Genomic DNA, 16840 nt, shown 5'->3' with positions numbered 1-16840 from the left:
ATCACTAACATCTAATTACAACATCTCTTTCTTAAGGACAGTGGATGTCAAGAGTAAATGTAAGACTGGAGCCACTCAGGTATTTGAAATATTCTCTCTTCAAGTGTAAGCAGGAGGATGGTGTTTTTGTTCCAAAGGTCTCACAGTTGCATGTCCAATTCCTTTGACCATGAATGACAGATGTACTCTCAAAATATACATCTGAGAGGTATTTGAGGATCTTCCAAAGAAACCTGAAGACTGGTTTTATACAAACCAGCATTCTTTAACTCGGGCGTACACAGGACACACACCATTTATCTGTGCCCTACACTGGACTGTCCAGCTTTGACCTTAAGGTCCGGTTAATACTATGATGGGGTGGATTCATATGTGACATCTCCTCATTCTCGCCACGGGCAATCTGATACTCCTCGGTGTCAAACAAACATTTTTTCCCCCTTACGTTGAATTCCAAAACAACAAACTTACATAACACCATCTCCTAGTGGTCTTCATGGGTCCACCTGAACCCGAATACCCGAGACCCGACCCGAGCTGGTCCAAAATTCTAACTTTTCCTTCCAATCCATGTCGGGTCCTGTTTTACTGTCATTGGGTCTATGTAACTACAGCTGATAGACCCGAATGGACCCGACCACGGCTCTGCATAGCCTATAGCATATTTATTTGACGCTAATAGGGTGAATGTATTGACTTATAAAAGGCTTAGCCAACATATTAAGACCTATTCATTAACCAGAAGAGCAACTTGGCTGATAAACATATTGTTGTTGACACTCGGGTCCAATCGGGTCGTGTCTAAGTCAATGAATTATATATACTCTAGATGACTAATAGGGGCTGCTGTGTTGAAGCCACCGTGCCTCCATCTTCGCAGACACCTTGATGCATACTTTTAAAGTATATTATGTGAGCTAAACATTATTATTATTTTATTTTTTTATATATGAAAACATTAGAGATTACTAATGTAACTGTTCCCACTACAACAAGAAAAACACTTAAATCCATGTAATTTTGTCTTTGAAACATTAAATTGAAATACTGTAGAATTCCATTCATTCCTATGGAGGACTGCTCCTACTATAGAGTACCAATATGGCCGACCTGTGGCTTCAAAGCCTCTCAGTGAACACGTTTACATGCGCACAGTATTCCGGATAGTAGCTGGACCTTTGATATCCCACTCATGAGTTTCCCTGTTACTATGAATAAACAAAATATTCTTAATTTAAACTAATATGGGTTAAATGGAATAGTACCGTAATTTCCGGACTATTAAGCGCACCTGAAGATAAGCCGCACCCACTGAATTTAAAAGAAAATATTATTTTGAACATAAATAAGCCGCACATGTCTATAAGCCGCAGGTGCCTACCGGTACATTAAAACAAATGAACTTTACACAGGCTTTAACGAAACACAGCTTGTAACAAAAAAAATAAAAAATAGCAGTAAGCTTTAGTTGTCCTTTTGCACTGAGTCAATTCCTCACGCTGCTGTTTCCAACGTCTTATCATCGACTCATTAAGACCAAGCTCCCGTGCAGCAGCTCTATTTCCTTTTCCAACAGCCAGATCAATCGCCTTCAACTTGAAAGCTGCATCATATGCATTTCTCCGTGTCTTTGCCATGATGAGGGTGACAAAATGACTACCGTAATCAGAATGATGGGAAGTTTGAGAGCGCTCGATTTAATCTAAACAGTGAACGAAAAAGTTGTTTGACCTTAACCCGTTCGGCAATTTCATTGGTCTAATGAAAGCTTCATGCCGCCAAAAAACTGAGCACGTCACAGAATGTGTTTTTTTGGAGAAAAAAAAATTGAAGGCGGGAAAAATCCATATATTAGCCGCGAGGCCGCGAGGCTCAAAGCCTGGGAAAAAAGTTGCGGCTTATAGTCCGGAATTTACGGTAATTGAAATCTGGACACTGACTGTAGGTCTATTTTTTATTTTTTTATTTCACCTTTATTTAACCAGGTAGGCAAGTTGAGAACAAGTTCTCATTTCCAATTGCGACCTGGCCAAGATAAAGCAAAGCAGGTCGACAACATACAAAAACACAGAGTTACACATGGAGTAAAACAACATACAATCAATGATGCAGTATAAAAAATAAAAAAATAAAAAATAGAATAAAAAAAAATTAAAAAAATATAAAATAAAATAAAAAAATATATATAACACTATATACAATGTGAGCAAATGATGTGAGATAAGGGAGGTAAAGGCAAAAAAAATGACATGGTGGCAAAGTAAATAAAGTACAGCAAGAAAAACACTGGAATGGTAGATTTGTAGTTTGAAGAAAGTTCAAAGATAAAATATAAATAATATGGTGCAAAGGAGCAAAATAAATAAAATAAATAAATACAGTAGGGGAAGAGGTAGTAGTTTGGGCTAAATTATAGATGGGCTATGTACAGGTGCAGTGATCTGTGAGCTGCTCTGACAGCTGGTGCTTAAAGCTAGTGAGGGAGATAAGTGTTTCCAGTTTCAGAGATTTTTGTAGTTCGTTCCAGTCATTGGCAGCAGAGAACTGGAAGGAGAGACGACCAAAGGAGGAGTTGGCTTTAGGGATGACCAGAGAGATATACCTGCTGGAGCGCGTGCTACAGGTGGGTGCTGCTATGGTGACCAGTGAGCGGAGATAAGGGGGGACTTTACCTAGCAGAGTCTTGTAGATGACCTGGAGCCAATGTGTTTGGCGACGATTATGAAGCGAAGGCCAGCCAACGAGAGCGTACAGGTCGCAGTGGTGGGTAGTATATGGGGCTTTGGTGACAAAACGGATGGCACTGTGATAGACTGCATCCAGCTTGTTGAGTAGGGTATTGGAAGCTATTTTGTAAATGACATCGCCGAAGTCGAGGATTGGTAGGATGGTCAGTTTTACAAGGGTATGTTTGGCAGCATGAGTGAAGGATGCTTTGTTGCGAAATAGGAAGCCAATTCGAGATTTCACTTTGGATTGGAGATGATTGATGTGAGTCTGGAAGGAGAGTTTACAGTCTAACCAGACACCTAGGTATTTGTAGTTGTCCACAAATTCTAAGTTAGAACCATCCAGAGAAGTGATGCTGGACAGGCGGGCAGGTGCAGGCAGCGATCGGTTGAAGAGCATGCATTTAGTTTTACTTGTGTTTAGGAGCAGTTGGAGACCACGGAAGGAGAGTTGAATGGCATTGAAGCTCGTCTGGAGGGTTGTTAACACAGTGTCCAAAGAAGGGCCAGAAGTGTACAGAATGGTGTCGTCTGCGTAGAGGTGGATCAGAGATTCACCAGCAGCAAGAGCGACATCATTTACGTATACAGAGAAAAGAGTTGGCCCAAGAATTGAACCCTGTGGTACCCCCATAGAGACTGCCAGAGGTCCAGACAGTAGGCCCTCCGATTTGACACACTGAACTCTGTCAGAGAAGTAGTTGGTGAACCAGGCGACGCAATCGTTTGAGAAACCAAGTCTGAGTCTGCCGATGAGGATGTGGTGATTAACAGAGTCAAAAGCTTTGGCCAGGTCAATGAATACGGCAGCACAGTATTGTTTCTTATCGATGGCGGTTACGATGTCGTTTAGGACCTTGAGCGTGGCTGAGGTGCACCCATGACCAGCTCTGAAACCAGATTGCATAGCGGAGAGGGTGCGGTGGGATTCGAAATGGTCGGTAATCTGTTTGTTGACTTGGCTTTCGAAGACCTTAGAAAGGCAGGGTAGGATGGATATATGTCTGTAGCAATTAGGGTCAAGAGTGTCACCTCCTTTGAAGAGGGGGATGACAGCAGCTGCTTTCCAATCTATGGGAATCTCAGACGACACGAAAGAGAGGTTGAACAGGCTAGTAATAGGGGTTGCAATAATTTCGGCAGATAATTTTAGAAAGAAAGGGTCCAGATTGTCAAGCCCAGCTGATTTGTAGGGGTCCAGATTTTGCAGCTCTTTCAGAACATCAGCTGAATGGATTTGGGAGAAGGAGAAATGGGGGAGGCTTGGGCGAGTAGCTGTGGGGGGTGCAGTGCTGTTGAATGCAGTAGGGGTAGTTAGGTGGAAAGCATGGCCAGCCGTAGAAAAATGCTTATTGAAATTCTCAATTATAGTGGGCTTATCGGTGGTGACAGAGTTTCCTATCCTCAGTGCAGTGGGCAGTTGGGAGGAGGTGTCCTTATTCTCCATGGACTTTACAATGTCCCAGAACTTTTTAGAGTTGGAGTTGCACGAAGCGAATTTCTGTTTGAAAAAGCTAGCCTTGGCGTTTCTAACTGCCTGTGTGTATTGGTTTCTAACTTCCCTAAAAAGTTGCATATCGCGGGGGCAGTTCGATGCTAATGCAGAACGCCACAGGATATTTTTGTGTTGGTTAAGGGCAGTCAGGTCTGGGGAGAACCAAGGGCTATATCTGTTCCTGGTTCTACATTTCTTGAAAGGGGCATGCTTATTTAAGATGGAGAGGAAGGCATTTAAAAAAAATAACCAGGCATCCTCTACTGACGGGATGAGGTCAATATCCTTCCAGGATACCAGGGCCAGGTCAATTAGAAAGGCTTGCTCGTTGAAATGTTTCAGGGAGCGTTTGACAGTGATGAGTGGAGGTCGTTTGACCGCTGACCCATTACGGGTGCAGGCAATGAGGCAGTGATCGCTGAGATCTTGGTTGAAAACAGCAGAGGTGTATTTAGAGGGCACGTTGGTTAGGATGATATCTATGAGGGTGCCAGTGTTTGCGGCTTTGGGGTTGTACCTGGTGGGTTCATTAATAATTTGTGTGAGATTGAGGGCATCAAGCTTGGATTGTAGGATGGCTGGGGTGTTAAGCATGTCCCAGTTTAGGTCACCTAGTAGCACGAGCTCTGAAGATAGATGGGGGGCAATCAGTTCACATATGGTGTCCAGAGCACAGCTAGGGGCCGAGGGGGGTCTATAGCAGGCGGCAACGGTGAGAGACTTGTTTTTGGAGAGGTGGATTTTTAAAAGTAGAAGTTCAAATTGTTCAAATCTTGTTCAAATCTTCCCCTACTGTATTTATAACCTCTCACATGTAGCATAATATAATATTAACTCCTGCAGAATTCTGTGTTTCTTGCAATAAAATGATATAACAAATGTTCATTTTGTTTCAGGAACAGGAGTGAAGAAATATGATTTATTTATTTCAGTATCTCTTAAGAAAATGTGAATGCGCACATGTAAATGTGTTATCTTTGACACTGTTATGCAAGCAGACAGTACTTCAACCACATAAAATATGCACCCAAGATGAGTTGAAGTCCTATCAGAAAGGCATTTCATAGTTCTCTCAGCTCTTCATTTCCTTAAAACCGGTCAAACGTATGACATTTGGACATTTTACACAGGACCAATCTGTTTTGGAGTTATTGCGTTTTCTCCCCGGTCCCTAAACAAAACAGTCAACTTTACAGGTGTTGACTAGATTTCTAATGCATTCATTCTATCGATGTAAGACATTATTCTGGTGAGCACTACTTTATTTAGTCTTCTGGGTCAACAAGTTATGACACAAGAGAAGCTGCATTTATATAACTATAGCTGACAAACAAATGGCCTACCTAATGTTGGAAATTATAAATCAGAAAGTTGTCTAGATATGGGGTGAAAGTAGCCAGCAGGCTATACGGTCCAGTAAGGAGTATCAGCAAAATAAATTATTATGGAATTATAGGGGATGCAACTGCACAGGTAGCCTACTTTTAAAGTGATTTCTTTGACAATCAGATGAAAAAATCATCACAGAACACCCATGTTATGCGAAACTGAGCCTGCGCAGACCGCGAAAAACAACAATAAACAAGATAAGATGTTTACATGCCACAGTATCCCCTCTAAAATCAGCATATCCCAGGCATCTTATCCGGGTTTCTCATAACCGAGATACAATCTTTTTCGGGTTATTGTAAACGGGATATGATGTTTACGTGTCAACTCAAAAACTAAATACTTGAGTATCCCGAATAATAACAGGATATTGGTGTGCATGTAAACGTGGTCAGTGACCAATACATAGTATCAGCAATCCAGGGTTTATATACATCATTGGTCTAGGTTTGTTTGTCGTCGGGTCCATTGGGATTCGGGTCTGATTGTTCTCGGCTCAGTTTGGGTCCGGGGTCCCACCTTTTTTTATTTTTTATTATTGGGTCCTGGTCTGATTGTTCTCAGGTCCCTTCGGGTTCAGGTCCAACTTTTTGGACCCGAGAAGACCTCCACCATCTCCTTGAGCATCTCATGTGTTTTAATTAAATCTGAGTATTACTTTATTCTATTTATTTAGTCCTGTGCTGCAAATCTAACCCAAGCATCTTTCTGGTATAACATAATAGTAGACTGTTAGATAAAACTTCAACAGTAGAGGAAGTTTGGCGACTACCGGCTATTTAAATTGAAGATCTGGCCAAGGCAAATGTGAGATTAAAAAGGACTTTGAAGATGTAATCCAGTGCTTTCATTCACTTTATTGAGGGGAGTTGTTGAAGTAAACGTTTGTGAGAACTTAAAGAAAAGTTCAACTGAATTCTTTTGAATATTAGTTGAATCTCATTACCACGTTACCTCATTACCAAACAAAACAAAACTTCCTAACATGATGCCTACTTAAATTATACCTACTTAAGGAGTTGTGGTAGGCCATTTAAAATATTTTACTGCAGTGGGCTGCAGGCATGTATAAACACTCCCAGGGGAATTCCATAGCTGATTGTTAGGAAATTAGGCAGGCAGAGTTTGTGATTGGATTGGAGGGTACATGGATAGAATGATGATCAAATTCACAGGAGCTCAGGCTGAGTGATGATCCTAAAACCTAAATTGGCAGGAAGTTGGTCACTGAGATGAGCACACAAAACTGATTGGAATTAGGTGTAACCACCATGTTTTGTTATAACATTCTACTGCCAAACTATTTGGAGATGGTGACGTGTCAGATTTAAAAGCAGCCAGTCAATTACATTATAATAAATCATATTACAGTGATACCCTTCCGTCATTTTTTAAGTTGAATGAATTATCTTAGCATGGAATTGCATTTGAATATTAGTGGGGGTTGTGAGGTGGAGATACTTCCCCCCCTGTTTGCTCGCTGCTTTTTCTCACAAAACGAAACCCATTGTTTTATTATTTCACTGTGAATAACATCCACAACAATGGAGGCACACCCATGTTTTCCCTGAGAAAACAATCAGTTGTGATAATACTGTTATGGGGTTAGATAGCAGCTCCTATCAGCCTTGGTTCTGGCTCAGGTCTCTTCCCATTTAAAACAATGGCCTTGTTTTCCCAGTTAGTTGACATTTACCGATTTTGGCCAAAGCTTGTGAATCAAGGTAGCGGAGCAGTTTCGTGGGGTTTTCCAGACCACAACGTTGGCCTCTTGGAAATATTAGAAGATTCAGAAATTCCACTGGTGGACAAATAACTTTAACATTAGTATCAGAAAGCAATACTTGCTAGCATATACAGTCAAATGTAGCCTACATGTGTTTTCTCTTTCAAATTTTGAGTTCAATGTGTTCAACTGAATTGCATTCAGTCAAAATTCCACTGTTTATTTAAGTAGATATCATGAATGAGATTTAATCGACAAAATTGCATGTGGTGTACATGTGTCATTTGGTATGTCCACTTAATTAGAATGAGATGTGTACTTTCTACATTACATTCCCATAGAACTAATGTTACATGTGGAAAGAATTTCACTGGCTTAACTCAAGACAGTATTCTCAAAACAAATTATTGCAGTAGAGGCTAGGGAATGTATTTCCTGTTTTCTTCAAATGCCGGGAAAATGTAGCACAACTGTTTCCACTGTGGTCAGAGCAAAAGTACAACTACAGTGCCTTCAGAAAAAAAATCTTTGAAAAGACTTGAAGATTGCTGTTCACCGCCACTCCCCATCTAACTTAACAGAGCTTGAGAAAATGCCCAAATCCAGATGCGCAAAGTTTATACAGACATTCCTAAGACAACCCAAAGCTGTAATTGCCGCCATAGGTGCTTCTAACAAAGTGTTGATTCAGGGATGTGAATACTTATGTAAATGAGATTTCTGTATTCAATTTTCAATACATTTGCAAAAATGTATAAAAACATATTTTCACTTTGTCTTTATGGGGTATTGTGTATAGATGGGTGAGAGAAAAAAAATCTATTTAATAAATTTTGAATTCAGGCTGTAACACAACAAAATGTGGAATAAGTCAAGGGGTATGAATACTTTCTGAAGGCACTGTACTTCAACACTGTTTATGCCCTATTGTGTCAACGATTACCTAGCAACATCAGATGAAAGACTTGTCCAAGTGTGAGTTATTTCTGAGGTAAGTCATTCTTGAACAGTCTGGAGTATACAGCCTTTTGATCAAATCAAAATCAAATTTTATTGGTCACGTACACATGTTTAGCAGATGTTATTGCGGGTGTAGCGAAATGCTTGTTCATGCTCGATCTAGCCTGAGTCCTGAACGAAAGCTTATACAGGATCATATGGTGCTTCCCTTAATAGAGGTTTCACCAGTACAAACAACAGCAAGACTGCAAATAAAAATACACTTAAAGACATATTTAACCAAGACCTATTGCTCCCAGATAAACACATAGCATGGACACTCCTGAATCCTGAGCAGCCCAATCAGAAGTATGGAAATGGATGTCTGGGATGGTCCTCAAGGTATGACTGTACACTAAAGAACTAGTAAATCTCATATGTATACCCATTTACAGCGGCTCCCTAAGCCTTGATAAGGCTGTGGTCCCTTGGGAGAGATATGAGAGATATGAGAGACTGCAGTCCATGTGAAACCCTCTAGCAGTACCGCACGGACGTTCTCTTAAATTGTCTTTATCAGGTCAGTCTATGGTCAGTCGTGTTATCAATACGAGTGTAATGGGAACTGGTGTTTCTCACACGATGGCAACAGACCAGAAGGAGTAGATAGTTAAAGAGCAACATTGATGATCTCCTGCATAACAACTACCAGAGCCGGTTCCATGAGCTCAGTCGAGGTCTCAACTTACTATTGAGAGTAAGAATATTAGAATACACCGCGCAATTTAAAAATGTGGTTATGCATCAGCGTTTTGTCTCTCGCTATGTCAGTCACTCAATTAGCCACTGACAGTCACTCAATCAGCTAAACTATTTTTTATTGGTAGTTAGTCTAGCCAGCTATATAAACTGACCTCCAGGGGGCCCCCATTGATTTGTTAGTCATTCTCACTCAGATATCATATTAACATGGCATAAATCATTACGAAATGGGTAGAATTGCAGGAAATTTGCTGTAAAACTGCACGTTTGTTCTCTCTGCCCCATGGCAAAATCTGCAGAATTACAGGAAATTAACTTTCAAACATAACATTTTCTCTCCGCCATCAAGAGGGGGGCCACTAAAATGTTTTGCCATGAGGTGGGGAGACACTAACCCAATTTTGCTTAGGGCCCCCACAAGACTAGAGCCGGCCCTGACAACTAGTGTACTGCACTTCATCCTATAGACAGACATACTGCACAACATGTAGGCTGTTGTATTTTGGTTGAAAGTTACTAAATGTTTGTATCTGCTACTGTAAACTAAAGCCCCTCAACTGTCCCACCAAAAATAACTCACCTGAGTTTTCTTTAACTTCTTAGGGCTAGGCCCCCTTTTTCTCAATTTCCGCGGAGTTTTCTTTAACATGCATGCAAATTGTAAACTGCATTGCCATAATGTTTATGCTAGCAGCCAAAGCTTTACTCTCCCAAGGTGTCATTCACCTTGTACTTTGAAGTTCACTGACATCCTAGGTATTGATATGCACTAGTATTTAAGGCAGTGCTGGGCTTCTAATTGAGCACAGGGATTTTGCTGATGAGGGGGCATTTTTTCTGTTGTCCTGAGGAGAAAGCAATCTGCATCCAAATCCCTTTGGATTTTCAATGAATGACCCAGAGACCTGGCTCCCTGTTCAGAGAGATCAAACAGCACCTCACCCAGCTCCAGGCAGCGTGGAATGTGAATAATGCAATACAATGTAAGTGCCCAGGAGTATGAATAAAGTGGAGGTATGTGTTTTGTAAAATACAAACAAGAGAAATAGGTCAATGTCTGTGTTTGCAGGATGTGTAGAGACCCTATTTCCCAATCAGTTTTCGGAGTTTTACAAACTCTTTATTCAAGACCTTAATCTTTCAGCAGAAGTACTGGAATGACTTCGTTGGAGTAGTTGACCTGGTTTTGGTCAACTGGTTTTGGCTATAGGTTCTCACTCAATAGCAAACCAAATAACTAAAGGGTGGCTGTGTTTCAGGTTGTCTACACAGAGCAAGTTAAGAGGAAATCATTTCTGAAGTCCCTTTATCCAAGCCATCTTTTTCAACAGCACCGATTGACACGTTGATGTGCAAAGCGCTCTGTGAACGCCTTAGGGTCTCATGCCTTATAATGACAGGAAGCCCCATCTGTGTCAGGTTTCAGAACCCACATTTGCATAGGGAGTAACGTGTTATGTTTTCTGGCCAATCCAGACAAATAATCTATTCCCTCTGAGTGAGTGAGCCCAGCCTGGAGCGCCCATATGAACGGTGACAGTCTAGCGAGTCCAGTCGTTATGGTTTCAACTGGCTGTGGGATTGTTCCACCTCAAAAAGCACAATATAGAGGATTTCATCACCAACCATCTCAAGTTGTTCTGAAATCATTTCTGTTGTTAGAAACAAATAAGATTACCATTCCTGCAACATTATTTTGTTTAAATACAATTTGATCTCTGATAAACTAAGATAATTGATTGCACCCAAATTGGCAATTTTAATTTATAATTTATAATAATCAATAAATATAGTACCTAACATCCGATTTCGACCAAAGTCGGAATATTGTTTCTTCGCCATTTGTTATGTATTCTCAGTGAATTCAGTGATGTTTTTCCCACCTGTTCAGAGAAATTAGTAATTGAAGTTGTTAGGTCTATGTCCCATCCTACATCCTGATATGACCAGGTTCTGTCCACTAGATGGTGCTGTTCCTGCTATTAGGTAATTTACAAAAAGACCCAATGTTCACTCAAATTACAAAATGACAATTTATAACTAACTATTACCAGAATGGTGAGTTTTAGACCTTTCTAGAACTATGTTATTGTTTATGGCCATCTCATGAAAAATAATTACATTTGGGTATGTCTATTTAGGAGGAAATAGAAGAGGTTTAAAGAGAAAACATATTTTTCTGTGACTGAAGAAACTAGGAACCTATTTTCAAAACCAAGAATGTGGAAATTAATAAAAAGCTGGAGATTAATAAAAACATTATTTCATGGATTAAAGTTAATCAAGAAATTGGTTCAAGAAATTAGAAAAACAATCTTGCTTTGTGAGAATTTTTTTTGTTGCCTCTTTTCTTCTCTGTTTATGCTATCTGATCCTTACTCATAAATGAAGTTGCCGGTTCCTCTGAATTAGCAGCAGACAGAAATTGGACCAGAGTGACATTAATCACACACTGAAGTCACCTTGCTTATTCAACCATGGAATCCAACTACTACCATTGTGATACAATCTGCTTGGCTTGATCCCTCAAATCATCTGGTATTGCACCCAAGCAAGTGTCAACATCATCCAGGTGTCATCATCGGAAAGACAAAACAGATCTGAAATCCCACACTGTAGTTGAACAGACAGCTGAGTCAGCCAGTTTTCAGTAAGGCTGAGTAACCCCACAACATATAATTAGACTGCACACTGTCCGCCCCCCTAGACTCGTCTTTCTGTCATAAAAGATGAAGTCAGGTGTTTCCCTTAACATTAATTTCACATTCCAGACACACAGTTGATTATTGTAAATCAGCTTAGCCAACAAAAATAAGCCCCAGATAATCAACTTCACAATGATCTCTCTAAAGGGGAGTTTAGATAAATGGATCGCCCTGCCGCCCTCCCAAATGCCTGGAGCCTCCACTCTACTGTGAGAACAACGGTTTAAGCTCCTGGATGGCTGTCACTCCCTCACAGGGAAAACACAGCCAGCCAGCCAGTTGGCAGAAGCTGGTTGGATTGGGGAGGGGCTAAAATATGTGCTGTAAGGAGGGGTAATATCCTTTCCTCCTCTCTGCAGTGTGTGTGTGTGTGTGTGTGTGTGTGTGTGTGTGTGTGTGTGTCCTTCATTAGATTTCACGGACCCTCCCTGAGGTGTGTTGACCTGTGTATGTGCAGACTCAACATTCCACTACTGCTCTCGCAGTAGGGTAGAAGTTGGGATCCCAACAAAAATATGATTTACAACTAGAACGTGACAGATGTTGTTAGGTTGAGCATGTACAGTATATTTCTACTGAAATTCTCCCATTAATTAAACTAAGCCAAGAAGAGTTTCAAATCAACTTTTTTTCCCACTCACTGAAAAGGGTGTTTTACCCGCTTAGTGTTTTTGGAAGTAGGCTTTACCTCCTCAAGCAGGAGTGCTCCTCCGAATGCAAAAGGCGGGCTCCAGCAGCTCAGGCTCTGGGCAATGGCATGTGTAAGCCCCGGGCAAAACTATTAATTCAGTTGGCCCCTTGGATCCTAAGTGGAAAGGTCATAAACAGGTTGTGACAGGCGTGCTATTTTTACGGCCGGGGGGCTTTGGAGAATGTCCGTTCTCTGTTAGCATTTTGAGTGGTTAGTTGGACTGACCATAAGTCTGCTGGTAGAACTGCTGGTAGAACTGCTGGTAGGCCCGCTACTTGTCACTGTCATGAAATGTTTTTTGATACAAGTTTCAACCTCAAGTTGTTATGGACGTAATGGTAACTGGAGGTGAATACTCAAGAGACATTTATAATTCAAGGAAAACACCATTATGATCCAATTGACCGAAAGAAAACAAAAAACATATTTTCCAACATAATTTCAACTGCAGTTCAGGTGACAGAAACAAGATGCCCTGATGAGGTGTGAAATACCATGACCCACCCTTTCCCTCTCACCCCTTCCCCCATCTCTCACCTCATCCCCCAAGGAAACCCACCAGGGCACCTCTCAGCTCCATGCCTCTCAACACACAGGCCTTGTATCTTTTTTCCAATTACACCTCTTCCTTGGACGTGATGGTCGACCCTACGTAGGATTCCCAGACTGCGAGCTAGGAGCTAGCAGGGACCCCGCTCCCCACTATCAGACGCCATTAGGATAAGGCAAGAATGAGCGAACTCAAGTCAAGTCTCCTTGGGGCTAGTTTCCTCCAACAGCTCAGGTCTGGAGTTTGAATCCTCCCACAATCCCCCTCACCAACCAACTCTGATGTTTTTAAATAACACATTTCACTTCAAAATTTAACACAAATCAACATGAATATGTTTAAATAGGTGATTCCCAATCTTGTTGGAGGTTTGATGAAGGAATCCTATAGACACTGCCATTGGCTTTTGATTATTGTGATCATGAATTATTGTGGCAGGATCACACTGGAAAAACTAGGGCATCAAGACACAGTTAAACTTCACACATAGTAGAAGTAAATCTGATGTTTAACATGTAAAGTACTCCCCTTACTCCCTTCAGGTGCTCAAATTCCTTAGAATCTGAATCATACCTCAGCCTGTCCTCACAGGATGATTCCATTCCATATATCAGTGAATTCCACTGTGTGCAGTTCTGCCTGGTTGTTTATGAGTCAGGGTGATGAATACGGAGAGGCTAATGTTAACATTTTAAAACATTGCTGATATAATTCCTTAGTATATGCTCAGGGAAACGCTATACACAAAGGGTGTGTTCGTAAATGCATCAGTTATTCTGCGCTCTGGCACACTCAGACGAGAGTGCTCTGAAATCAGAGTAGATAGCCAGAGTGAATGTACAAAGTAAGAGCCCAAGGATGTCGCTGATTGTTAGCTCTTTCACACCCTGATCTGTTTCACCTGTCTTGTGCTTGTCTCCACCCCCCCACCAGGTGTCTCCTATTTTTCCACATTATCCCCTGTGTATTTATACCTGTGTTTTATGTTTGTCTTTTGCCAGTTCATCTTGTTTTGTCAGGTCTTACCAGTGTGTTTCCCATTTCTCTAGTTCTTGTTTTTTAGTCTTCCCTGTCCTGAGCCTGTCTGCCGTTCTGTCCTTGATTGACTCTGCCTTGGATTACGAACCTCTGGCTGCCCTTGACCTGCCCTTTGCCTGCCCCTTTGTCATAATAAATATTCTGAGAACCGAACCATCCACCTCCTGTGTCTGCATCTGGGTCATATCCTGAGTTGTGATAAACTCCTTTTTCCCAAAAAATTATTAGTGTCATTGTATTTCACCTTCTCTTGCAATCCTCTTTCTGTGAACTAAACAGGGATCGAAGACAACAATAGCGCCACACAAGAATACACCAATAAATGCCTTGATGTACTGTACACAATGTGAGCGTTATCTTTACAATGGTTATTTTCTACCAACCCAAGGATCATGGCAAACAACATGATTCCTGCCAAGGGGAGTCTAGGCTCTTTCACAACTACAACAATGCTGAAAATTCTCGGTCTCAGGACAAAACAAATTGAGGATCTGAGGGGGGAACAATCCTTCCCAACATGTGTTGGTCATACTGTACATAAGCTGAGATCGTTATCTGATAGAGGCGGATTCTTGGAATGTAGATAAACCTGTAAGCTACAGAATAGTCCCATTATAAAGGAGAGGAAGGAGAATGAGAAGTTACACTGTATCACAAGAGCCCCATAGATTCTGTGACTATTAACAGGTCCTAAACACAAGATGATTACTACGTTTTTGAGTCAGGATATTTCAGACCTTTTTTTTCCCCTTAAAACATGCAATATATAGCTATTATGCTTTATCAGATGTGATTTGTCAAAGCACTGGGTTTTGCATTGGCATATAACATAAAGCTTTTTGTCTGCTGATTACCATGTGTAATGTAATATGATATTCTTCAGTTACCACAGACATGAGGATGTGGATTGATATGAACGTGTTTCACAGCTTTTTCAGAACGGCTCCACAGCACCGACTATTAATGTCCCTTTCCTCCGAGTTTTGAAGAGTCAACCTAATCTTTGGTGGCACGTCTGTACAATATGCTTTGCTTTAGCTTGGATCGTATATAACAAACAGATGGTACATAAATGAGAATAATAAAAAAAAAAATGTCTCACTCCCCGATGGTATAGTAATTAAATGTATTGCCATTGGAAAGCAAATGTAATTGTTCTGTCTGGGCTCCAAATTAAAACCATGCTAGGGTATATAAGAGCATATTGTTGCTTATTCTGATCAAGAGACCATTATACTGTATCAAGTCCAGTTCTCCTCAATCCATTCTATTGGAACATACGTCAGTAAAACTCTGAATTTAGAACCTGCAGATTCACAGTAAAGCAAATTTGTTGTCTTCCCCTTGCAACTTTTCACAACTTTTCACAAAATGCATCCCTAGATCTTAATTTGAGCCAGTTTGCTACAGCAGGAAAATAATCCTTCATCAACAGGAAATGTGAATTATTATGTGGATTATAAATAATGGACATTTCTGTAGGGGTTGATACATTTTTCATTTGGGCAAATAAAGTGGAAATTTCAAAGTGGAAATTACAAATTTAGAAGAGTTTAAAAAAATCAAATACACTACAAGTTTGCATTTCCTGCTTTTCAGGAAAATTCTCAGCAACAAGTGATCAAATTAAGATCCTACATCTGTATGTGAGAGGCAACAATACTACTTTACTCTCCTCTGTTCACTGAGAAAAAGTCCATGTGGATATGAGTCAATATATGTTTGTTTTTGTCTATGTTAGTGGTTCCCAACTCCAGTCCTCGATTACCCCCAACGGTAAACATTTTTATTGTAGCCCGGACAAGCACACCTGATTCAACTTGTCAACTAATCATCAGGCCCTCAATTAGTTGAATCAGGTGTTTTTTGTCTGGGGCTACAACAAAATATGTGCTCTGTTTGGGGTACTCGAGGAGTTGGAAACCACTGGTCTATGTGATGAGATTATCAGTCTCCCAAAATCCTGACACCATAACAACCCAATGCTCTTAACTAAAGACACCCTCTACTTTCAGACTGAAATTACACCTGTCTCAAACCACAAAAACACATCCATCAGACACTCAAATTACAATTTGTGCTGGCAAATCTAGCTGGTAGGATGAGACAACATGATGGCACAAGAGATAGAGACAGGTTCAACATGAAGCATACTGTACCTTTCCTCCAGGGGTTCAGGATGGCAAAGGACTTCTGCCAGCTGAATACCATGCTGGCTTTAGTCCTCCCCTGGCTCATAGATGTAATTCCACAAGTTCAGCAACTACAGAAAAAGTGTGTAAAATACCTCCTCCTCCTCAGCCAAAAAACAGCAGTCAAGAACTCCTCATCCCGTCTTGTTATTTGTCTTATTTTCTGCTTATTCCAGCTGCACTGAGGCTCTCAAAGTAAACTTCAGTATTCAGTTCTGTGGGAGGCATCTGTTGTGACAGAGCTGAGTCTGTCCCCTGTTTGCGTCATGGTGCCTGCCTCCTGCTTACCTGTCTGCCGGTCTGTCTGGTAGCGTGCCTGCCTGTGGCTTGTTGCGTCTGTATGTGTGTCAGTGAGCTTCACTCCTCCATCTGAGGAGAGAGAGGGGGCCGGCCTCAACCGACAACATACACCACTACCACAGGCACAGATCCGCTGGGAGGAGTGGCAGCCAGCCAGAGGGAGGAGGAAGGAAGAAAGGAGGAGAGGGAGGAAGGGAAAAGACTAGGGAGAAGTATGGGACTCAAATTCAACCTGAGGGTGAATGTCTGAGAATAATAACAGATGGATAGGAGGAGAGAGAAAAGGGTAGAGGGGTTCAATTGCCAGATAAGGCATTATTCACT

General features: G+C 41.1%; 1 protein-coding gene across 2 annotated transcripts in view; it reads right to left on the bottom strand.

The window, feature by feature from the left end:
- LOC106606354 (uncharacterized) overlaps window positions 1-16619 on the bottom strand; it is a 35693-nt gene extending 19074 nt beyond the window's left edge. For both annotated transcript variants that reach the window (XM_014202515.2, XM_014202510.2), the window contains exon 1: window positions 16184-16619. In XM_014202515.2, coding sequence (XP_014057990.1) covers window positions 16184-16262 — 79 coding nt within the window. In that variant the 5' untranslated portion in view covers window positions 16263-16619. The remainder of the gene's footprint in view (window positions 1-16183) is intronic.
- Window positions 16620-16840: the final 221 nt, after the last annotated feature.

This window comes from Salmo salar, chromosome ssa01 (genome assembly GCF_905237065.1).
Source record: "Salmo salar chromosome ssa01, Ssal_v3.1, whole genome shotgun sequence".
Lineage (NCBI taxonomy): Eukaryota > Metazoa > Chordata > Actinopteri > Salmoniformes > Salmonidae > Salmo > Salmo salar.
Note: the sequence above shows the minus strand (reverse complement) of the source record. Positions and strands in the feature narration are given on the sequence as shown.